The sequence below is a fragment of the Mchenga conophoros genome, linkage group LG7, assembly GCF_057382185.1.
Source record: "Mchenga conophoros isolate Kocher_MC1m ecotype Shallow Benthic linkage group LG7, M_conophoros_male_GT1.1, whole genome shotgun sequence".
NCBI lineage: Eukaryota > Metazoa > Chordata > Actinopteri > Cichliformes > Cichlidae > Mchenga > Mchenga conophoros.
In genome coordinates, this window is record NC_140532.1 from 43,835,647 (window position 1) to 43,861,501 (window position 25,855).

Genomic DNA, 25,855 nt, shown 5'->3' on the forward strand with positions numbered 1-25,855 from the left:
GTGTGTCCATAATGATCTCACCTAAGATAGTTATCTGTTCCAGTGATAGTGAAGACTGTAATATTTAAACCTTCCAGTCATTCACTGAGTCTGGATGGTCCCTGTTTCATTCCCCCCCCCCCCTCCCCCCTCCCCCACCACCACCACCACCACCAGAGGTCACCACTGTCCATCCCTGACGTGAACAGCTCACCTGTTGTCAGCTCTGGTTTTCCTGGATTTGCTCACGAGACTTGGATGGGAAGTTCGTCCCCAGGCTTAAGTGTTTCAGTAAAAGCCATTCTTACCAAGGTCAGCACCTGGAGACAGAACTGATAACAGATCTGTGTCAAGTCTATGGGTGTCCCAACACACCCTACCGGTAAATGAGTGATTGAACCAAACGGTGGCTGAGAACAGAAACAGAATTATCTCCTATTACACCTGAGTGGGTTAGGGAATAATCAATAACTAAGCTATATCTATACCAATACGAGAGATAAAGAAGAACAACAGGAAGCTAGGATTTCCCTGTTCTTCCAGGTGAATATGCCCCAGCTGTATATCTGAGAGCAAAGTTTGGTGACAGACATAAGGGACGTGAAGTAGAAAGTCCCCCCTATGATGAGAACTCTGAGTTAAAGCTAAGAGTCACAGCATAGAAAAGGCAGCAAACTCTCCGACCACTATAAATTTACAAGCATAAATTAAAAAAAGCAGAACTTTACTGTAAAAAGTTGCAGTTACAGGTGCACAGTGTAAATCAAGCATGAGTCACAAATGGAGTCCTTTCACTTCTTTGTAGCTCGCTGCTTCATTTATAACTGAAACTCTACCAACTATATAACAAATTCTTGATCATTATGTATAATATTCTAAAAAATATTCACCGAAAACAAAAGCGTGAATTACAAAGATTTATTTGCATTTTTTTTGTTAATGAGGACAAATTTCCTGGATGTTACCTCAAACATAAAAAGCAGGCAGATTTTCTGCAAGAATACAGAAAAACACTCCAGTAATGATAAGCAGCTGTGCACCAAGACTGTAATGGGGTTGAAAGGGAATGACATTCATGTAAAACTGTCTCACTGTTGGCATCTAGACCGGGGTGGGGAACTCCAGGCCTCGAGGGCCGGTGTCCCTGCAGGTTTTAGATGTGTCCTTGAACCAACACAGCTGATTTAAATGGCTAAATTAGCTCCTGCAGTTCTCCAGAGGCCTGGTAACGAACTAATCATGTGATTCAGGTGTGTTGACCCAAGGTGAGATCTAAAACCTGCAGGACACCGGCCCTCAGGGCCTGGAATTGCACACCCCTGATCTAGACTGAAACTGTAAGGCATATTGAAATAACTGAAGTGACGTGTTCTCCTCTGACAGGTGCTGCTACTGTATTTTTGTGGTTTCTCACAGGAAAACTCAGGTTATATCGAGAAAGGGGAAGACTGTCGGGGGACAGCTTTCAGCTCTGGAAAACATTTACAGCATGCACTGACTTAGGAAAGTCAACACCATCTGCAAGGACCAAGCACACCCATGCACAGCCAATTTGAACTTCTCTCATCCAGTAAACTAGAGCAACCTTTCACACATAGACCTTGAAGCTCTGAATTACGAGCCAAGAGCCATAAACAGGTTTAACTAGTCCATCAAATGTCCGCATAACGACTGTTTGGACACAGTTTTAACTACCACACTGCAAACCTGCACTGCAACCATATTATTGCATTACCTGAGTCATTTTGAAACCATTTGCAATTTGCACTGTATTCATATTTTTTGTTTTATTAAATTACTATTTTTTTTACTAGGAAAATGATTTTATTATATGGAAAACTTGCACAGTGTAAAGTCATTGACTGCGCTGTGAAAATACGGTTTTGGACATTTGTGAACAACAAGAATGAGAGAAACATAAACATTAAAATTACTCACGGTGACTTAATGACCTCAGATTTTTCCCTCAAAGGTTAATCAGGTAGAGACTATATAAAAACAGCATGAGCTGCACCAAGTTTAGTGGTTTACACATTTGCCTGGTGATCCCAGATTGCAACAGAAAGGACATCTAGTGTAAAAAATCTGGTAATCAAACATGCAGAGCTACCTGCTGGGCTGTTTGATTTGGAGGGGGGGGGGGATTGGCCCTTTTAAGACTACATGTTTCCCAGCATATATTCACAAATGCCCATTGATTGTTAAAGGAAAAAGAAAACAAACAATCAAAATTCTCAAGAACATATCAGGAATGCATCCAAATCCAGATATCTTTCTGTTTCAAGTGTTCTTAATTCGTGCCTGTTGTGGAGGGAATTTCAGGCCCTGGAAGAGGTTTGCAGTTTCAGACCACCGCTGTTCAAAACGGTGATGCTTCTCATTATCTGTGTCCACAGCTGTGAACGGGGCAGTTTTCAGAACTTCACTTGGTTTGGTGTGAGATTTAGTAAAACAAAAAACAAAAAAATTGGAATGGTATCAAAAGAGTGAGAGACATTTTTCTGAACAAAGCAGAACTAGATAATAGTTAAATAGTAATAAAATAATTGTAATCTAGATAAATATGACCCAAAGGTTTATAGAATTTGGTTAAATCAGCCAAATCCATTAAAAATGTATATAAAGTCCTTATTAAGTTGTTATAATTGAAGAGCCTTACAGTTTTCTAAATTCTAATTTTCTACATTGTCTTGTATAGAAATAAACGACTTCAACAATTTGCATTATAATTTAACTATATGAAAAAAAAAAGATTTCTGTAAAGTCGAGAGAGCTGCGTCTTTCCAACAAAATCACTCCACGAACTCCCTGTATTTTGATATTTGGTACAATTTCCAGTTGAATAGCTTTTGAATTATTTCTTGTCTAAACATGTGGGAGCAGGTACATCTGAGGTGTCACTGAGCAGTCCTTTGTTGTAATGCAAACATAAAAGTTGAAGAAGCAAGAAAGGGAACTAGTGCCATGATTTCCTGTAACTGAAGCCTCATGCTGCTTTTGACTTTATGTGAACCTGAACATGTGATTGTGCAGGTGTTACAAAATGTAGCGCAAACAATATGGCCTCGGTTATCTTCTACAGCAGTCAGTGAAATAATAATGCACATCTTCACGAAAAAAAACCCCCCACACTACTCTGCACAAATTAGTGACCAGGAACTGGTTGTCCCACCCATGACAGCAAGAACTGTAATCATGCATTTGTGATGACTGCCGTTGAGTCTTTCACATCACTGTGGAGGAATTTTCTTCCACTCCTCTGCAGAACTGTTTTATTACAGCCACATTTTTATGGTTAAAGGTTAAACGGCCTGTTTAAGGTCATGCCGAAAGCATCTCATGTCCAGACTTTTCCTAGGCCACTCCAAAACTTTAATTTTGTTGCTTTTGAGCAATTCAGACGTGGATTTTCAGGTTTATTTGGATTATTGTCCTGCTGGATAGAGAGCAGAATTCACAGTTCCAACAAATTATGGCAATTCATCCAGGTCCTGAAGCTGCAAAGCAGCCCCAAACCATCACACTACCACCACCGTGTTTGACTGTCAGCGTGATGTTCTTTTTATGAAATGCTCTTTTTTGGTCAGTCTCTGTTTTTTATTGTTGACCTTAACAGAGGAAAAGGAGGCCTGCAGATCTGTATATGTTGTTCTGGGTTCTTTTGTGAGTTGTGAATGTGCTCTTGGATTAATTTTGCAGTGGGAGATTCACAAATTCTGGGAAGGGTCAGCACTCTTCCAAGGTTTACCTGTTTGTAGATAAAGGCTGTCACCATGGTTCATTGGAGTCCCAAAGCATTAGAAATGGCTTTGTAAACTTTTACAGAAAGTGTCTTTAAATTGTGATGTGATATCTCGTTTTTTGAGATCTTTAATTTCACTTTGTCCGACAGGTTCTAGTTAAGTGTTTTCTTGATTCAACAGGTCTGGGTGTGGTTAGTGAAACTAACCTCAGGTTTCTACAAATGCGATTAGTCACAGCAACTTTCTTTCTTTTTTTTTTTTTTTTTACAAACAGTAGGCCCAGTAGGCGGGTGTGTTTAGTTTTTTTCTCTTAATAAATGAAACCATCATTTAGAAAATGTGTTCTATATTTACCCCGGTTTTTAGTGTCTAACAATACTTTTTGTTTGATTTTAAGCATCTACTCTGTCTGACAGTATTGAGCTAGTTATTCTCATTTTTTCCACAGGAAGTAGTAGTACGAATGGCATGTCACAGAAGTTTTAAATGTAAAAATAAACTTAACAACGACCTACAGTCATAGATCTGTGGTTATCAAAGCTTGTTGTTAGCATTAGGTCAAGGCTGTAAGGCAAATTCCTACATGTTTTATATTATTTGCTGATATTGCACAGACTCTGGGAAGCTAAAAGGAACGAGTTGAAGCAGGAGAAACATTTCCCCCATTTATGTTTGTCAAATGCAAACTGAGATTACAATCTGAAACAGTTACGTTGTGAATAGTACAGTTTTAAAGAAAGAGCGATAAAGTATGCAGAGTTGGATATGACAGTGTAGTGCATTAGGAAATACAGCACATACTTACAAAAAAGCCCACACATGTCTTGAAAGATAAAATAATAACTTGTTTTTGCACCTTTGTGTGAGGAAGTGAATATGAAACTCGACTAACATTACCATATTGAGAATGGGAGGGGAATAAAAAAACTTCTGCTAACTGAATGAGATCTTATCAAATTGGTTCAAGCGTGCTCCCCCCCCCCCCCAAAAAAAAAAAAAAACCTAACGGGTTGAGACCACAGCTGTGGATCAGATATAAGCAGCTCTTGCAGTTCACCCACAGATGTGAGGAAGGAAACCTTCCAGAGACTAACAGAAGATGGCCCTGCTTACATTTGCCCTGCTTCTCTCCATCGCTCTCCAAGGCTGTGGTAAGACAATAAAATAAAGTATAGTGATGAGATTAATTAAAGTGAAGGTTATTAATGAAAATTTCTTCCTGTAGCCTTGACTTACAGCAGCGGTGGTTTGGAAAGCGTTCCTGAAGAGTTAAAAGTAAGTGATTTCTCATAGTTAAGCCATGTTTTACATTTAAATCAGGGGTGTCAAACATAAGTGACGGGGGCCAGAATCAGCTCTGCAAGGACTCCAATTCAGTCCACTGGACGGCTTTGGAAAATCTTTTCATGAGTCTTACCCAGTGTTGGTCAAGTTACTTGAAAAAAGTAATCAGTAACTAATTACTGATTAGTTCCCCAAAAAGTAATCCCGTTACTTTACTGATTACTTATTTTCAAAAGTAATTAATTACTTAGTTACTTTTTAAAAAACACGATTTACAACCTGAAGAGGTGATAAAGCGATAGATCTTTCAGCCCAATTCTACTTTTTCTACATAATCCATCATACAAAATGTAATCAAATGGAAAAGTCTCTTACTTACTTTGAAAAGTAATCAGATTACAGTAGCGCGTTACTGCCCATCTCTGGTCTTACCGCATTGCCTACTAATAAAGGCCTCCTGCATGGCCACTCAAAGTAGACCAAAATAAATAAGTAAAAGACATGAAAGTAAAAGTATGTTGTGTGTTTTTTTCACTACTGACTATAGAAATTTCTAATTTGTTCAATGCGTGAGGTCTTTTATTTACTTCAGCAGCATTTCTTTGTCATGTAGAAAACCTGAGATGAACTGTAGAAATTACATTTCTTTTTCTTATGTTAAAATATCTCAGGCAGTCAATGTGTAGTCTTTAAACTCACAGGAGGGGAAACTTCACTTGTCCGGCCCACTTATGATCAAAGAGGGCTGTATGTGGCCCTCGATGTGAAAAGAGTTGGACATCTGTAATTTAAAATTTAGTAGTAGTTAGTAAAAAGGAAAAAAACTCACATAATTTCCCTGAGTACCATGAACATGTTTGCAGACTTTTTCCCTAAAACTCTTTTTTTTTGTGGGGAATTGTAATGACACTATAGGAGTGTGTGATACTTTAGCACTGCTCACAGTGAGGGCAAAAGCAAATGTAAGGGCGCAGTGTTGAGAAGTGAGATTTTCATTTCTTCAAAATGAAGAAGTCTGCTGTTACGCGTCGAGTTATAAAAGGTTGTAAAAGTTTTACCACCTACTTTTGAATCCAGATTGAATAAACTTTAAACCAAACTAAACTGTGCCCACAGCACAGAGATCCCAACAAACCTAGATTTAGGGTATTAATTTATGTTCATCATGTGATTTTGTTTTTCAGACCGGAGATGTTTGCCAAGACTGCACCAAAATATTTGAACTCCTTGTTGACATGCTTTCCAATGCAGACCTGCAGGTGAGTACACCTGGTGCCCGAGGAGCAAACACATTCCTAAATGTTCAAATTTGCTCGCTGATAATGTTATCCACATCTTCCATTCCCATATTAAATATATTATATAAGATTAAAATATGAGACCTGTGGCATGAATAAAGAAAAACTAAATATTTTACATTCCAGGAATTTTTAGTGTAATCTTATCATCTAGAGCACATTTTTCACCTTCGGAGATGTAAATAATCTGTAACCAGTTGTGCATGTCTTAAAAACACACACACCAAACTAAAGGTCACTTCATAGTTTTGGTGGTGAGCCACTTCCTATTTTTTCCAAGAAAAGTTGAAATGAAATTTACCATTCAAATTTTGTTCTCACACACACACACACACACACACACACACACACACACACACACACACACACACACACACTTGACTTCCAAGATCCTCTTTTGATCTAGCCTGATCTGGTTTACAGGCTCCAAAGACAGAAATAAGTTGGGGGTTTTTTTTTTATCACGTATGTTGATAAACATTGATATAAAAGAGGATGTACACATGGAAAGATGCAGAGAAAGATGTTTGGGATTTATTACATAGTATGTGTCTGGAGCTTATGTAGCACAGCAGCATGCTGGTGTGAAGTCAAGCAATGCCTTTATTTAATGAACACAGCAGTATTGTGAACACCCCTTGTTTTCCTTTTTCACACTGACATGGAGTGATGTATATATAAAAAAAGAAACAACACATTAGTGTCTGAATATTTGAGTTTCACCAAACACCGCATTGCTCAGTGTCCACGCTTCACCTTTAAATCGGTTCTGCCGCTACGAAGTAACACCTAAAAAATACCAGCGTTTAATCACATGTCACTGTATCAGTGCACACTGTTAATCTCAAAAAACAAAAATGAACCAAATATCTGTTTAAAAAAAACAAACAAAACTGTTACACAATACTGTGCAAAAGTCTTGAACCACCCCTCGTTTTGTTGTGTTTTGCTGGGGAAAAGGTGCAGTGGTTCATTGCAATGTGTAAGCATACATGGAAATACAGCGTAAGAGACAAAAACAGAGTCTGATTCTAATGAGGTTGAAAGTCAGTATTTGGTATGACCTCCTTTATTCTTCAACACACCCTGAACTGTTTTCGTGTTATCTCTTAATATTCTTATTAGTCTTCAGAAATAGTTCTCCAGGCTTCTTGAAGGACATTCAAAGCTCTTCTTTGGATGTCGGCTGCCTTTTGTTCTGCTCTCTGTCAAGATGATCCCACACTGCTTCAATAATGCTGAGCTCTGAGAGGCCCATCCATTACCATTAGAGGCAGGCACACTACTGGATAAAATGCATCCCCACACAACAGGAGATGCCAGATGGCTGTAAACACTCACTGTTGGATCGCTTTACTGAGCTCCTCTGAAAATGACTTAAACCCAAAATTTTTCAAATGATGATTCATCACTCCATAAGTCCTGTTGCCACTGATTTTCAGTGTAATTTGGTCAACCTTCTCTTGTTATTTCCCTTCCTTAAGAGTGGCTTCCTGACAACCACCCTGTCCACTCAGACTCAATCTCTTGTTAGGCAATGATGAACACTTATCCTCTATTTGTCCAGTTTCCTGAAACTTTTTACGGACACGCTGCACCTGTCTGCCAACCTTTGATTAGGTTGGTGCAAAAATACTACTAATACTAGGGTTTTGATGCTTGAATGCATCATAGGTCAGTATTAAGTGTCTTAACAAGAAAAGGGTTCCTCAAGACTTTTAAATAGTATTATATAGAGGAAAATATGAAAACATAAATAAAAAGTAACATATGCCTTGTTCTCAACCACTACCACATGACACCATAGTAAACAAGTCTGGGGAAAAAAAAACCCTGCTACTGTTAGGCACAAATAGAAAACGGAATAGTATTCATTCAGTTCACTTGTTAACTCTGTGACTGTTAAGATTTTGTACTGAAGCTTTATATCCACAACACTGATTCTGGTTTAGGGCCTCACATAGTATTAATAGGTGGTTAATGAACATGTTGTGATTGGATGAAAGCTAAAGGGGCAGAAGACAGGGGGGCGATCGTGATTGATTGAATCTTTATTTTGAACATGTTGAAAAAGTACAACAAAATAGAATTAAAAGAGACAAATGAACAAAGCAAAACAAAAGGAAAACGAGCAACCAGCGGGGCGATCGTGGCTCAAGAGTTGGGAGTTCGCCTTGTAATTGGAAGGCTGCCAGTTCGAGCCCCGGCTCAGACAGTCTCGGTCGTTGTGTCCTTGGGCAAGACACTTCACCTACCGCCCACTGGTGTTGGCCAGAAGGGCCGGTGGCGCGATATGGCAGCCTCGCTTCTGTCAGTCTGCCCCAGGGCAGCTGTGGCTACAACTGTAGCTTGCCTTGCCTTCCACTAGTGTGTGAATGGGTGGATGACTGGGTGTGTCAAGCGCTTTGGGGTCCCTAGGGGGGACTAGTAAAAGCACTATACAAATACAGGCCATTTAAATGCATTTTAATAAATCAACAAGTTTATTTATGTAATGTGAAAAAAAAAAATGCCACACCTGCTCTGCTTACTTAGCTGAAGACAAATGGGGCTACCAGTCTTTAAGTCAATATTCTGACTCACCGCTTTATTCTGCACAGAAAAAGATCATGAATGGCATTGAAAGCGTGTGTGCACTCATGCACGGTCCAGCTGCCAATCTCTGCAAACAAGAGGTGGAGAAGATGTTCCCACTGGCCATCAATTTTGTTACTTCCATCTTGGTAAGTCTGAGAAGTCCAAAACCAGATGCATCCTTGAGTATGGCATTTCTGACACTGAGAAGTCAGTAAACATGTTTTCCTCTCTTCCACAGAAACCAGCGGAGGTGTGCAAAATCCTCGGGCTCTGCAGCTCTTGTGATAAAGAGCAGATGCTCAGCTATTTTGCCCAGGAGGCCCTTCAGGCTGCTGTGACAAGTGATAATGTGAGTATCTGAAGTTTAGAAAGACACATTGCGGGGAGAAAAAAAAAACAAAAAACATTGTGCTGAACTCTTGCCATTTATGTGCCTCAATCAGGTGAAGCCTTCAACCGAATGCTCCTTCTGCACCTTCCTCATCAAGACTTTGGAGGGTTTGCTTCCCAAAGAAAGAACAGAGGTGAAACACGGTTATACCGCACATAAAAACAGTACTTCCTTGTGCTGCACACAGACACTTAAAAGCAATCAGACCACACAGCTGAGAGTAATCACTGCCCGTGTTTTTTTTTTTTTTTTTTTTTTTAAACTCTGCTCCTCTTCTACAGGAAGCAGTGGTCAAGCTGCTGGAAGAGATCTGCCATATTCTGCCGGCCTCCTACCGCAACCAGTGTGAGACTGTGATCGACAAGGTCAGCAGGACAGTGCTGGATGCAATACTGGCTTATGCGACCCCGCAGGCCATCTGTCACCTCATGCACTTCTGTAAAGGGGAAGAATCTCTGCTTGTGGGTCAGTTTGTTCTCCCTTGCTTCTATTGCAGTGATTGTGATCGTTTACTTAATATGTCATATGTTGGACACAAAATCTCCAGAGACCAGGATGTCCAATAATTTGTCTTGTACATGCTTTATATTTAAAAAAAAAGTTTAAGTGCAGACCTAATATGGCATAATTATACATTAGTTACAACTGCATCATTCATGCATTACAGTACTTTTTAGGCCCAGGAACTGAGATTTAAATTTGATGCATCCGTCTAATCTGAAAGCACAAATCAAAGTATACAAAACGTCCCTTTAAAGAATTCTCAGTTAGCAAGTGAACTTTCTTCTATCTCCTGCTTTAAACCTGCAGATCCATGCACTCTGACAACATACAGATGCAGAGACGTCAAGACTGCTCTCAAGTGCGGAGTAAGTAAACCTCTATTACAATGAATTCACCCGTTCAGCTTTCAGACACTGCAGTATTACATGCGATGCATGTCTCACTTTGTGCAGACTCTGTTCTACTGCCACAAATTTGCCTGGAAGCCTCTGAACTACAACACAATCTGAAGGATTAAGGTGGGTGTACATTGATTTCACACAAACTGTAATCAAAGTAAAAAACATGCAGTCTCAATAACACAACTTCTTTTCAAAGCAGATCCAATAAGAGTCAGCGTGGTGGACGCAGCAGATATTTCATCGAGCACCAAATCTTCATCAGCAGCATTTTAACAGCATTTCACATCCCAATTTGATTTCTTACTGCATACTGTAATTTTTGCATTATATATTCAGCCTGCACAGAGTTATGAAATGCAGAAAACATTGTGTTTAAGTGTCATCTTTACTCCGCTACTGCTACTGCTTGTAGCAGAGTAAATATTACTGGCTCAGAGTTAGATTTCACTTATTGCCTTTGTGCTTTTTTTTTTTTTTTTTAATATACCAACCATTTCTCAAGTTTCCTGTCTCTTCTTTAATAAAGTGTTTTTGTAGTGTTTCCCAGCTGACTTGACAACATATCCTTTGCTGTTAAATAGACTTATGTTTGAGATTTAGAAGTCAAATGAGGTAAAAGTGTTTGAGTCGACTGCTGAATGTAGGGTGGGCAGATATTTTAGTCTTTAGTCATCTTCCTACTTTCAAGTCAGCAGTTTGGAAGAAGTAATAAAGCACAAATAGAGACCGGAAGTGTTCGTCTTTACCACCTCGCAGACAGGATCACTTCTGCTTTATTTAAAAACATGAAAGTGTCATCTACAGCAGCACAGTTTAAAGATGCTGAAGTTAGCCCTTCACATAAAACAAGCACAGCCTGTAAGCACAAAGCAAGGGTGCATTTTATTTCAACAGTTTAAGAGAAAGTCAACAACAAATCACACTCGGAAACGCCAAAGACGGAAACTAGCCTTGGGGTTGTCAGGGTCAAAATGGTAAGTTGTGTACTTTGAGGTAGGGGAAGAGGAAATTTGCAAGAGGAGAAAAGGCACTTTTTTTTTTTTTTACCCCCCCATGTTTAGCAACTGCTGGCAGACTTAAATGATTTTAAAAAACAAAAACTGAACAAGGGAGGGAGTGCTCCTCAAACACATCGTCCACAGGAGACATGTAAACAGGCTGGTTTCTCTGTACAACACCAACTACCATTTTCTCCATCTGTGGATGAGCGAGAGGAGACAAAGTTTAAAAAGTAGGTTCCTTAATTTAAATAACCAGTGTGACATTAGCCCGTCAGCCACAGCATCCTGTTATTGTGATTGCATCCTGATGCGTTTGCTGCATGCCTGAAGGAGCACGATGAAAAAATAAAATCTTACCAAACACTGCAACATTAATATATCACTTTAAGCATGCGCCAAGTCTGAATGAACGCAGTCACATAAATGCGACACCTGCATCTCTGTGGGTTGCTCAACTCACAAGACAGCAACCTAGAAATAAATACACTGGACATGGCAAGTTATCCCACCAACTCTTCCACTCGGCGGCAAGATTAAAACAGTCGTCTACAACTGATCTCTCCCTCCCTCTGTCAGAGGTTGTGTGTGAGGGTGCAGATGTCAATAAGCGCAAGTAGTCTTTTGCACAAATGCCAGATATAAAGCCTGCAGGATGACCGTAACTATTGTGGGAGTGTCTGAACAAAGGTGAGGGGAACATTAACCCTCTTTCAGACATGTTTGCCAGATTTGTAGGAGCAATTTAAATCTGTAGTACATGCAACGAGCCACAAGGTGGTGCTACAGGAGTCAGACTAAAAACCTACTTCACTATAATTTTGGGGAACACAGCACCATCTAGCTGCATGATGCAGGCATATTTTAAACCTGCCAATAACCAACACAGGAACATCCAAATGCTGCAAGCCTGAGTTGAATCAGCATTTAGGTGAGAAGTGCAACAGGAAAAGCATTTAAAGGCAAAAACTCCATAAAAGCCTCAGGTTTGAATCTAGCCAGGGTCTGACAATCACACATACATGAACAATCTAGAGTTTTAGCAAAAAAGTGTATCAGTCTCTTTAAAAGAACAGCAGTTATCTCAGAACAGTTTCTCATGGAAACATTTGATTTGTCACAATCATAGCCCACAATGTATGGCATTAAATATGAATACATCGCTTTAAAAACAAATATTTTAAAAGAAAAGCTTCTTTTACAACTTCTGCATTCGATTAACAGCATCTGTACATGCAATATGCGTTTTAGGTAACCTTAAAACTACTAACTGAAGCTGTGCGGTGCTCACATCTTTGTGATGTAGCTTTACTCTTCATGTTCCACTTTCCCATTGAGTTCAGGAGGGACAAACCAGGATAGGCAACAAGATTGGGAAAAGTTTTCAGAATTTAAAAAATAAAATCGACTTGACAAACATTCAGTTGTCCCTCCTTGCTAGTCAAACTTAGGTCCCACATTCAAACACCATCATAAAATATTTAAGTACGGTGTTTCCATGAGATAAAGGCAGCCCCTGCTTAGAGGTGACGGAGCCCAGGTTTCTCTGTAATACACCCAGACTCCGTCTCGGTAATGCCAAGTACTGTGCCTTCATCTTGGTCAGCAGAACGTTGACACATTTAACATCATTTGTAACATTCACATGGTTTTAAAGCCTACAAAATAAATCGAGGTACAGCCCAACATAACCACGAGATCATAGCAGCTTCTGACTTCTCTGTAAAACGTCAGAAAACACTGGCCTGAAGGGACAGCACAAACAAAAATAGAAATAAATAGAAAACTGTAGCGTTTGACCCATCTTTGCCATCAAGAGGTTTATAAAAAAAATATACATTTTTTTTTTTTTTTTTTTTAAAAAGGAGTGCAAGTGGAATAGAAGACGTTTCTGTACTGTGTAGTTACCGTCAAGTTAGACAAAACATTTCCACTGATCACTTCTAAAACTACACTGCAGTGAGATTCTGAATTTGAAGGTTGTGGAATACTAGAAGTGTTTTCATTACTGTATGCAAGTATGGTTTTAATATGGAGGTGTCAATAATACCAGATTTGCTGACATACAAATCGGTGCACTCTTTCCATAGGTGTGCCAGGAAACATGATCGCCATTAATTATGCAAAAGAAAAAGAAATGCACCAGAAATTATTTGAATCTGGCCGCAGCGCTTAAACTCTGGTCTTGGCAACTGAACTGAAATAGCCATTTTTTTTCTCTGCAGGGATGTGTACCAACATGTGGATAAAGGGCATTTTGTATGTAGCAAAGGCTGTCAAAGTGTGGCTGTTTGTGAGAGGACGAATTTTAAAAAGGGAGAAGACTGGAAGAAGGATGACAGATACAAGGCCCATTAAACAGGAGGGGGGTGTTCAGTACATCAGCTTCTTTGGCACCTCCCATGAAAAGACGTCACGACCAAAGTGACCGTAAGCTGCTGTGTGCTGGTAGATGGGCTTCTTCAGGTCAAGATCCCTGAAACAAGAATTAAATAGAGTGACTCGCCAGCTAAACATTTCTGCTCTTGGTAGTCGGCATCACAAATGCAGTTTGGTTAAAGGAACGGTTTTAACAACATACAATAGCTGAAACTTGTTGTTTAGAGATGTTAAAAACACAAGATTGTAGAGGAATGTTATATCATATAACTCAAATACACATGCCAATGTTTTACCTCATTAACAGACTAGGTTCCATTTTGAGAGTTTTCTGACATTTAGGCCCCAGACCCCAAGAGAGAGGGAATAACGTCTGATTGGGTGAATGCCAGTTTCACTGCTGAAATATAGAGAAGTAAAACCACCTACTTTGTGCCCAATTTCACCTACCAACTACTTGCCAGCTGGTCAAGGAATCCACATTTTTCTCCGTAGTAACCGTAGGCTGCCAGATGCTCAGACCAGTTTCTAGGCCTGTACAGCTAAGGGCTTAGACTACATGACTAGCTTTTTTATGCCTCTTGTTTAAAACCAAATGACAACGATCCTAATAAAACAGAACTAAAGTGCAGGTTTGGTAGCAAAGACCTGATACTGTCACAGAATACCTGACAATAACTCCTGGACGGAGGTCAAAGTTCTTGTTCACAATGTCCAGCAGCTCCCTTTCACTCTTCTGGGAGGTCCCGTAGTGGAAGATTGAGACAGAGAGGGGATGGGAAACACCAATGGCATAGGATACCTAAAACAATTGTTAATCATAAACACATCATTCAAAAATAATGACAGGAGAGACATTTTAACACCAAAGCACTCCACATGTGCTTTAGTACACTGATTATAGTCAAAAAGCTTCTCCAATTCAATTGTGAGTGTGATGATACAGAGCTGATCATTGCTGCAGTTAAGCCCAGGAATAGTGAGCTTACGGACAAGCTGCAGAGACCAGTTAGAACTGCTCACCACTTGATTTGCTTTCCCAATAGAGCAGCATTGAGAACTTTTTAACTGTAGAGTACATTTTACAACACATACTGTACACACTGATCAACAACTCAAGTCTAGGCAGTCACAGAAAATATTTTCTATGCTCTTAGAAAGCACAGGAATCCAATACCAGCAAATGAAAATCCAGAGCAAGATGCAATGATGCATGTACAATGGTAACAGGTTTTTGCAGACAAATTAAATATGAAAACATTAAAAGGTGATTAAACCAACAAGCAGAATTCAATAGATGACAAGCTGGTGCATGACTGTCTACGGGGAGCTGTAAACACTGCTTTTTGTGAGATGTAAAACCATGAATTTGAGTACCTTCAGTTCTAGAGGCAGCTGAGTTTTAAATCCCATTATATGCAGGTTTTAGATTGAGTAAAACTGATATACTGTGTACTCACCTGGACCAAGACACGCTTGCAGAGCCCAGCTTTTACTAGAGATTTGGCCACCCAACGGGCAGCGTAGGCTGCAGAGCGGTCTACCTTTGTGTAGTCCTTCCCAGAAAAAGCTCCACCGCCATGGGCTCCCCAACCCCCGTAAGTATCGACAATAATCTTACGCCCGGTCAGTCCAGCATCACCCTGCCAGAAGTAAAGGTGGAGGTATTAGTCCATTAAATCTCACTAGAAAGTTTAATGACCTTAGTGTGACAGCATGGCTGCCTTCAAAAGGTTTACAGCTTTTGTTTCACCTGTGGTCCTCCAATGACAAAGCGCCCACTGGGCTGCAGGTGGTAGATTGTCTCATCGTCAAGAAACCCGCTGGGAACCACGGCTTTCACCACCCGCTCCTTCAGAGAGCAACGCATCTCATCCAAACCTACGGCCTCATCGTGTTGCACAGAGATCACAATTGTGTGGACGCGCAGAGGTACCATGGCTCCTCTATCCTGCCTGTACAGAACAGTCACCTGAGGGAGAAAACAAAGACAGGTGATGGCTCCAGCTAGTATGATCACAGGCTTGAACAAACGTTCCTGCAAACTGTTTTGCTTACATCTGCAATAATAATGACATGCATCTGTATTTACCACAAATATTTTCACTGCCTGTGGCTAAAGCATTGATAGTTAATGTGAGGATGTCTTTTAGCTAACAGTATCTTTCCAAAAACAGCATAAAAACCCACAACACAAATCTTCATTTCTTGCAGAGCTCCCAAAATGTAGGACAGACAGTATTGTCCAATTTTATCTGAACTATAAATATAAATTGTATAAAGATGATGTAGCTTCTGTGTTTGAAAAGTGAAACCTGTGCACAAAAGCTTTAAATCTGCAATGTTTTTAAGGTCCACCAGGTGGAGATACCTGCAGCTGGCCTATGGGAGGACTGCTTTCTTTTTTCACATTGCTTTTCTGGTCTTTCTCCTTTAGATAACAGTAGTGGGGAAATGAGGGATTAGGGGGAAAGACATGCAGCAGTGAACCTTTGATTGGAGTTGAACTTGGGCTGTTGCGTTTAGCTTTTCAACACAGTCACCTGCTTACTATGCAAGATAAACTGGTGCACAGGAAAGACTAAGAGTCAACATGTTCAAGTGAGAATGTACTCTTTACAAGTCAGTTTTGTAAACTGTCTTAACACATCCCATCAGAAAGGAGGATAATCCATGGCATGACTTGTCTACCAAGTTGTTAGCCAATGAGTGTGCAGTTTCACAGTCAAACCCTCTCCTCACATCAGGTTTTACAAAAAAAAAAAAAAAAAAATTATTTTGAGGCTTCAAAGCTGGACTTCCAGAACTAATGAGTGGCATCATGGTAGCTACATCCACCCATCCAACTTTTACACCGTCTGTGTGAGTGAAACTTTATAAACTGCATCAAAAATGTACAAGAGTCAACAGCAAATGCACCAAAACAGGAACAGAGGGCACCAAGCACTTTAAACACAGAATATAAAATATTACCATTCATTATTTATACACAGTATTAAGATTTCCCTTTTACAGCATGTCAAAGCAGGAACTCAACATTCAAACCACACTTAAATCTGCAAATACTGTCTAAATTATTCAGTACAGTCAGAAATAGGGTTACAGCCAATTACCAACTAACCATAAGTGTACAAACTGAAGAGGAGGAAAAACAAAAGCCGAACAAAGGAAGGAAATAAACAAACTTAGCTTCCACCTACACTTATAACTTAAAGAACTGGCTCCAAACTGTAAATATACTTTGACCACATACCTGAGTCTTGGAATCGGGGCGGAGCCAGGGCAGCTCTCCATTTCTGCGCAATTCAGCCATCTTGGCATTGAGCTTGTGAGCCAGGACAATGGTAAGCGGCATGCACTCCTCTGTCTCATCAGTGGCATACCCAAACATCAGACCCTGCCACAGTTGCAGTCATGTGTCAAATCATTAAATGATTTACCAAATCATTAAAGTACATTACTGCTACATTTCTGGCTTCAGTTACTTGGCTCTAGACAAAATGTAAGAATCAGCTGACCTGATCACCGGCTCCGACATCCTCCTCTTTGCGATCCAGGTGAACGCCCTGGGCAATGTCAGGGGACTGCTGCTCCAAAGCCACCAGCACATTGCAAGTCTTGTAATCAAAGCCTATAAATCCCCCAAAATAAGCCTCAGTAAAATGTTTCAGCTTATCATTATACGTCAAAATAAAGTAGTATTAGGACAAATTTTGCATCTACTGAATTTGTCACTATGTGCAAACAAGATCTGTAGACCAACTATAGTTGATAATAATTTTAAAAAAAAGTTCAAGAATCTTTCAGCCTACGTCCATGATATCAGTGGCATTAAGCCAGAGTGGTGGCACAAGTCTTTTTATGAAAGGGTAATAATCAGACTTCAAGATTTACTGTAATTTTCTCCAAGAGAGAAGAGAGTTACCATTACTTTTCTTTCTTTGGCCTTTTGGATACAACTGCACACATTTGAACCGGAGCTAAACTCACAGCTAGCTGATCTTACCTTTCGAAGAGTCGTTATAGCCAATATGTTTAATTGTGTCCCTGACAACCTTCTGGTAGTCCACATTAGCCCTGGAGGTGATTTCCCCAGCCAACAGGATCATCCCAGTCTTGGCAACAGTTTCTGAGGACAAAAAACAAAACAATATGCAGTGAAAGCAATGAAAATGGCCTGAAGAAAATGCAGTTCATTAACAACTGTTGCCATGTCTGCACCTAAACCCCACCCTAGGGCAGAACTCTGAAAGCACATGATAGATCATTTGAATACAAGCCCCTAAAAACAACATTTTAAGAAAGTACATTTTCAGACTGGTATTGTTTCAGAGATTTGTAACATGCCCAATTTTGCATAGATATGGTTCAACAGTGGATCATGTGCCATAGTTTAAAAAAAAAGAAAAAGAAAAAAAAAGAAGAAAAAAAAAAAAAGCCTTTATGGTTGGCCCTGCCTCTTTGACTTACCACATGCTACTTTGGCATCAGGATCTTGTCTGAGGTGTGCATCCAACACGGCATCGCTGATTTGGTCACAGATTTTATCTGTGGAGCAAAATAAGCACAACAGTTTAATGCGATTCCTTAGTTTGGTTGGTAAAATGACGATAACAGCTGATATTTTACTTTATAATTAAATGAATGAAACATTAAATTATGCATATTATAAAAAGCCAAGTCTCAAATTAATAATTACGATCATTAAGAGAAGGTTTTACACTTCTTGCCACTTAAGACTGGATAATGACTAGTTTTCAATCAATTGTAACAAAAGCAAAAATCATTTCAATACAGAACAGATGCAAAGATATTTGTGCTTGCCCTTTCATGATGTAGTTTCCACATTTGATTGCTTGAATGCAAAGAAATTGAAACCCGTAGCCTAAACTCCATATCCACATATTTGGAGGCCTTTAACTATAGTATAAGACCAACCATAGTGTGTTGGTCTTCAACTTCAACATTTCCAAAAAACAAATTTTAGAACCGGTGTGACAGGATTTACAAACAGACTATTCAGCTTTCAGGTTGTTGAAGCAGTTTTTCTTCCCTTCTAACTGCAAAGGCTGTAAACGGGACTACTTTGCCCTCAGAGTTGAGCACTAGCCCCTGCAGTGCCTATATTTAGGAGTACTGGTAAGCCTATTATCTGTTGCAACAGAGCTGTCCCAGTATGAGACTGAGAACTGCAGCACACTGTGTCCCAAGCTGCTCAATAATTCTTCAATTAAAGCATGCAAGACCTCAGTTTTGGCTTCTTGTAAGTCTTTTCACTGAAAAGATTTAACTAGTCTTGTCACAGCGTTTTTAATGATGGCTTAAGTGCTCTAGTAAGCCCTTACAGTGAATTAGCCAACACAAAAGCAGTCCTGCCACAGGCACGAGCCTCATTAAGCTTATTAAGTTAGGTTTTTGTTTGAGCTGTTTAGGAGAGGTGTCAGTGTGCGACTTGAAAAGTGGCGATAAAGCAGGACAAATCAACTCTTAAACATCTCCGACAAATTAAGCATTATTATCTGTCTGAACTTATGATATGATGCAGTGCTAAAAGGTAGCCAAGGGTCCTAAATAAACACAAATTTGCGTGTATTGCCAACACCCCCAACGGGATAAAACATCTGACTGCTGACGGAGAGATGGGGTGGATGTGATTGACAAGCACCAACAGTCCGGGATAACGTGGTGTTAGCATACCAGCTAGCCGCCATGCAGCTAGCATGCAACAGTGACTTTGAGCTTTCAAATAAACTATTCCCTTAACTTCTAAGGAGTATAAATGATTACAGGTAGAGTCTGTAAGGTATGTGGGAAACTTTACATTTTGTATAAACTGTTTAACAGTCCACAAAACAGAAGCCGAGCAGGCCATTCTTTCATTCATGTTTTTTGAGTTAAAACGTTCTAAATATCAGTTTTATTCAGCTTTAGAGTTTAGCCGAAATTAGACTGCTCCAGCCAGTGTAACTTTTAGCCCTTTCCCTTTTAAAACAACCTTTACATTCACTTAAATCACGTCGTGTCCTCTTCTTTGTGCCCCTTTTACTTAATATTCCCTGACTTTACTGTTCAAAAGTAAATTAAACAAGCCACTGAAATTATTATTTCTAGCTTTTCCATAAACTCCACTCAGACATGCCAAGCTAGCAGCGGTACCCAACCTTGTTTGACAGGCTAACAGGATGCTAAGCTAATTATTATGGTCAAGGAGGAGGAGGGAGGAAACTACCTCACAGACAGGGAATGGCACGTTAAAACTTACCGGGGTGTCCTTCTCCAACTGACTCAGAAGAGAAGAGGAAGCAGTCTTCATCGTAAACCGAGCTGCTGTTGTTAATGAAACCGTTCATCTGGTAGTTCATTTTAGCCACTCTTAGCTTACAAGCTAGCCGACTATATACCCACTACACAGCTTTAATAGAAAACCGGGAGACACGTTTTACACCTTCACTAGGGTCACCTGCTTCTCTCACACATACACACGCACACACAAAGCGACAACCACAGTTAAAGTTCAGGGAAAACAGGACGGACCAGACAGCTGAATTTATGGTCTGCACAAATTTCCTCAGACCCCTCAAATCATTGCTCTGCAGCCAATGTTATTGTTGAGCACAGACCATGTGGTGCTCATGGGCGTGTTCATACCAAGAGCTAAACGCCAAATGGCGCTGAAGACAAATTGCTCAAGTGACTCAAGTGAACCCTGAGATCTGCTGCACGCTGTGTTTCGTTGTGTTTAGTATTTGGAAAGCAGTTTCCAACGTTTGTGACAAGATGTTATGGTCTAGAATGTGGAAATACAAAAATAAGAACCCTAATAAACCATGATTGCACTATTAAAATATGTGCCATGAGAGGGATTAATTTATAGCGCGATTGTAAATACGTAAAGGATAAATTTCCACTGTACTGTGTGCAAAGTGTTTTCATTTTTTTTTTATATTTGTACTGAAAACATTATGAGATGTGCAAAGAGAATAGGAAGATGTCAAACAGTTTTTTGGGAAAATTACAATTTTTGTAATACCCTCTGCACACCAGCACAATGGATTTAAATCAAACAATTAACATGTGATTCAAGTAGAGACTTTCAGATTTAATTAAAGGGGTTTAGCAAATGTATTGCATTAACTGTTTAGAAAGTACAGCCACTTTCAGAGGCTCAAATGCAACTGAGCAATTGACTGACAAGCAGTTTCATGGCCATGTGATGTCTTTCCCCCGATAATTCACAAAAAAATTAAGCAGATAAGTTGATTCTAAGCATCCAACCTTTGGTAGCTTTCCACTGGAACACTCAATAAGAGGTCCAAAGGGAAGAATGTGCAAATGAAGACTGAAAAACCAGAGAAACAGCAACAACTTTAGGAAGAAATTCAGTGAGCAGCTCAGCACCACCAAAAGGCCTAAAACATGACAGGAAACAGCTTAAGTGGATGATGACAGAATTGTTTCCATGGTCAAGAAAAACAGATAACAAAACATCTAACATAGTGAAGAAGGAGGAATGTAAATACAAATGGGTTTTAGAACAAGATGCAAACCACTGGTTACACCCAAAAATAGGAAAGTCAGATTAGACTTTGCCAGAAAACATCCAAAAGAGAGCACAGTTCTGGAAAAAACATTATACAGATGAAACCAAAACAAATTTGCACCATAATGATCGTGGAGAAGGAGAGAAACAGCTAATGATCTGAAGCATATCACATTATCTGTCAAACATGTTGGAGTCAATGTTATTGCATGGGCATGTATGGGTACCAGTGAAACTGGGTCACTAGCATTTATTGATAATGTGACCGCTGATAGAAGTAACAGCATGAACTGTGAAGTGTACAAGGCTATACTCGCTACGCATGTTCAGCCATATGCTGCAAAACTGATGACTCAAAGCGACCCAAGAGTTTCACAAGATAAAGAAATGTCTTCAGTGGTGACGCAGTCGCCTGATTTCTGTAATTCTTAATCATATTATGTAATACTATTGTTAAACCCACAAACTGCACTCCAGTCACATCTTGATCCACTTTTAAATCCACCATGTTGGTGTACATAGGCAAAACTACAAGAGATATGTCATTGACCAAAGATCTACTGTACTTTTGGAAGTCAAAGCTTTGCATCTATTTTTTCAATAAGGTGCCACATTTATTATTTGATGCTGAAGAAATTCAAAAGTAATGTTAATGTAATGAGATCACACTCCATGTTTTTGTAATCCCAACTTTAAAAAACGTTATTTGTGTTCTGGGATAGATAGAAGAACTAGAATTAGTGTCATAATCCATTAGATTAATTAATGAATTATTAAGGGACACCAAATAGCTCCAAAATGGTACAGCCACATGAGGGCATCTCACCTTCATTTAGGCAGAACCACATAAGTATATAATGGAAATATATCTTCTCCAATGGTAAAGTGAATTGGAATTAGAGTCCTGTTTTCTAACAATACAGCCATGAACATTTAACACGCTAACTGATTCAGGATCTGAGATGCAACTCTTATTTGTCTTATTTATTTATCCATTTATTTCAGTTTCACCGTTGTATGGTTAGTCCATCAAGTGCATTTGATCAGCAACATCTGGTTTATACCTACCCTCTTATTTACTATGGAAGCATTAAGTGTGTACTTATTTTTTCACATGACCACAGGTAAAGTTTCTTTTTCATGTGACTTGCTCAGATAAGGATTCCTTTTTTCTTATGCTTTTTCATCATCTTTGGTTTTGGATCTTGTTGGTTAGAGTTCTTAACATTGACTCAACATTGACTTCTTGTTGGACATTCAAAAGAAAGACTTTTTACCTTTTTGAAAACACCTTTTTAAGTCCAGCATGCACTCTACACATACATGCAAAAATATAAGTCGAGTCCACGTCTCTTATGTTTTCTGTTCATGACTGATGGATGGCCAACTACGTGAAAAAATAGGTACCCTGCTTGTGTCAAAATTTGATTGATGGCCCCAGCCTTGACCTTTTGACCCTACCGGAAGTACTCCGGAAGTGTCTTATCGATTCCATATGTGTGACTAATCGCATCCGGTGGAGGAAAAAAGGAGGGGTGGTTCCTGGGGGGATCAGAGAGGGAGGGTTCAGGGGGGTGACGCAGCAGATTTCTGTTGAGTCAGTGCAGTCCACAGACAAACTCATAGTTTGAATTCTGTTTAAATATTATGACAATGTGATCTTGATATCCTTTTTCTCAGAAAAGAACTATTTCTTTTTTTCAATAGTGGATGTATTTTACTTTCTTATATTACAGGCACAATAAAATAAAAACCTTTAAGATTATCTGACTAGTAACGGATTGCATTTTATTTATATATATATATATACATATATATCCAGTGCCTGGGTGGAGGTAAGCGCTTGTAATGACAAAAGAAGGACTTTCTATCTGCTTGTAACCTACAGGCTGCCCACCTCGTATGTGTAAAAAAACCATAAATAACCCTCATGAAAAAAGCGCAGCGCCCGTACTCAGAAATCGGCGCCAAATAATTTTATTAAAACACCCTCGGATGAGGTATTGTGCGGGAAAGACTTTTCTTTGTTTTAGAGTGACTTTTCCGACAGGTTTTCTCATTAGCAGAAACTCTCGACAGACAGAAACTCTAAAAGAAAAAGTTCTTGTTTTACGCACATCAAGGAGGAGTCAACAACCCCTCTAATCGTTATTAGTATTTCTTAATGCCTCCAGCCAAGAAAAGAATTTCATAAAGGCCCCAACTCCTTGTACGTGCAAAATAACCCAGATGACTACGCCAGATGGAAGTATAACCGGAAGCGTGGCAGGGACTTTCCCTTTGACCTTCATCCTGCTCCATGATCAGCCGTTAAATCTTTCCTCAATATTGCTGTAATGTAACAACAAAGTTAGTTTTTTAAGATCAGACAGTTCCCAAAACATTCCTTACACACCCCCGCAGGCACTGAATTAGCATCTGTGGCACAAATAAGCTTCAGGGACTGACTTGTTTTTTAGAACCGACCTTTGACACTTGGATGTTGGCTTAATTTTTACCCAAAGAGAAATTTGACCCTAATAAAAAAAAAAACACGATACTGTGGTGAATACTTACCTCAACTTTGATGGGTTTTTTCACAGCTATTTATTTTGAAAAAAAGTAAACATGTCACAAGGACACAATGCACATTGCAGAGTACATGAATGGGAAGTAGGAATTCCTCCTCTCTATACTTACACTCCTCCCAAACAAATGTCAAGTCATCATTTCCATATTGTGTGTCCCACTTTTCGAGTTTCATTGAAGTGTATCCAAGTGCACAAGATGTAAAACAATGTATTCGTTTTTTAAGCCCTTCACCGAGTCCCCGTCAAGATGCCGTTCATTTAAGAGACTAATAATTTTTTGAATTTAAATTGTGCTAACTTCAACGCAGTAACATTAAAAATAAAACATATTAGAACTAATTTTTGTCGGACACAAGAACAACTCGAGCATCTTTCTTTCGGGAGCCGAACTAGGGCTTACAAGTTTGCCGTGGCCCTGGGGACCAGTGCGAGGTTGTGCGGCAGATCCTGGCGTGGAGGGTCCAGACACTCCCACAGCGCAGACTTTGCTATCCGCACAGAGCGTTTCTGGTGTGGCTTATGCAAAAGAGACAATACAGCTCCCTGTAAGCATGTCTGTTGTAGCCTGCCCTTTATAAATATCTCTTTGATTATTCAAACAGTGTTTAAATTGTGACTCGTTTGTTATCCAAAAACATTTTATCTATGTTAAAATATACAGATATATATATTTCAAGTTTTTTTTAGCTCAAACAGAGTCTTGAGCATATTCATATAGCAAATCCACATAACCAGTGTGCACCCTAATGTACATCTTTGAACTGTATGTTAATCAGTACATGAAGCGTACCTCTGAAAAGAGTCCGTCATTTGGGAATTTACTGATTTGTTTTTTAAACTGCAGTTTTCACAAACTACGGATGATGAAATCCTCTGTATTGTAGAAAATGCCTTTAAACTATCGCTGTTCCTACTTACTGAGTTCCCTAGCTACTTCTTTACTATGTGAATAAACTATTTGAACAAGAAAGGATTTAAAGACACATTCAAGCAAAGGCAAAAAATTTGTAATGAAATTTATGTGACCATTCTTCTGAAATCACAAATTACCGTAGATCATTAATAGGGAACAAAAAAGGAGGATCACATCAGCAATGGGAGACAGAAGTCTTGACACGTGCTTATAACTTAAAATACAAAAAACCCAGTTACAGCTGGTAAGATTTATGGTATAAACCAGACTTTCACAGTCTGCATCTTTACAGGGTTTTTTTCTGCTTTTGTTCACTCCTAGTGTGATTAACATACAACAACCACAAACACAGAGCCCACTAACTATTAGCTGCTTTCCCCCCTAAACAGTCAGTTGACTGAGAGAAATGCAATCCATTATTGTTAACACTGAAGGAGATGTGCTCCATAGTCAGACTTATATTTCCTTAACTTACATCCTCTGTTTAATTCCAACATCCCTTTGATGGAAAATTGGTTAAACCATTGCTCAACTTATGTCTGAATGACGGCAGATAATTCTGATGAAAAGGAAACTGACCCCGTAAGCACTTTGCAGCTGAGTCAAGGGCTCGTGGAAATAAGGTCAGGAGGTGTCCGGTATGAGTGCGCATGCGGCCTGACATTCCATTTGGGGCATCTGACAGACACATTAGTGCAACTCAGGGTGTGAGCAGCAACTCCTGTATGCTAAACATAAGAAAAGTAATGTGTAGTGCTTCTTTTTTTTTTTTTTTTTTTTACAACCGAGATTCCAGGGCTCATGCTTGTATGGTTTTCTTTTATTCAAAAACAGGTTAGTTTAGCGATCGTGTAACTGTGTAATTGACCTTTTTACCGGTTTGAGGAGTTGGTTCCCTGGTCCAGATATTTGGGATGGTCAAATACCGAGTCTCCAAATGCAAACAAAAGGATATTTTCTACTTTATATCTTAAATGTGTATAAATGAGATCGGATGATGTCCGATAAAAGTAATAAACAAGAAATGTAAATCAGTTTTTTTAACTTTGCAGACTCATTTACCCACTCCAGTGAAAGCGGTAAAAAAAAAAACGATCATGACTTTAAAGAGATTATGAACAAAATGCAATACATTTTGTTTTTTGCTACATTAACAACTTTTCCAACTCTGATTCTCTGTAGGACCCACACGGACATCAGTTCAGACTGAAATCCAGTTCAGACGGCACACGCAACATGTTCAAGCTTGCACGGAGGCCTTTCAGTAAATATAAGAAG

At 39.4% G+C, this 25,855-nt stretch overlaps 2 protein-coding genes across 3 annotated transcripts; one reads left to right on the plus strand and one right to left on the minus strand.

Annotated features, from left to right (window-relative positions):
• Positions 1-4,728: 4,728 nt before the first annotated feature.
• sftpba (surfactant protein Ba) lies at positions 4,729-10,723 on the plus strand. Its single transcript, XM_085279455.1, has 10 exons — positions 4,729-4,873; positions 4,948-4,997; positions 6,191-6,265; positions 8,905-9,027; positions 9,120-9,230; positions 9,325-9,405; positions 9,554-9,737; positions 10,083-10,141; positions 10,229-10,294; positions 10,377-10,723. Exons 1-9 carry the CDS (start codon positions 4,822-4,824, stop codon positions 10,283-10,285), a joined length of 792 nt encoding a protein of 263 aa, XP_085135581.1. The 5' UTR covers positions 4,729-4,821; the 3' UTR covers positions 10,286-10,294; positions 10,377-10,723.
• Positions 10,724-10,910: 187 nt separating this feature from the next.
• mat2aa (methionine adenosyltransferase 2Aa) lies at positions 10,911-20,150 on the minus strand. 2 transcript variants are annotated; one of them, XM_085279453.1, is made up of 9 exons: positions 19,817-20,150; positions 18,025-18,102; positions 17,561-17,683; positions 17,073-17,185; positions 16,808-16,951; positions 15,308-15,526; positions 15,015-15,197; positions 14,223-14,356; positions 10,911-13,651 (listed from the first exon to the last, which is right to left on the minus strand). In XM_085279453.1, the coding sequence occupies exons 1-9, from the start codon at positions 19,914-19,916 to the stop codon at positions 13,549-13,551; spliced, it is 1,197 nt and encodes a 398-aa protein (XP_085135579.1). In that variant the 5' UTR covers positions 19,917-20,150; the 3' UTR covers positions 10,911-13,548. The 2 variants fall into 2 exon arrangements, with proteins under 2 accessions (XP_085135579.1, XP_085135580.1); XM_085279454.1 differs by lacking the exon at positions 19,817-20,150 and adding an exon at positions 18,379-18,603.
• Positions 20,151-25,855: the final 5,705 nt, after the last annotated feature.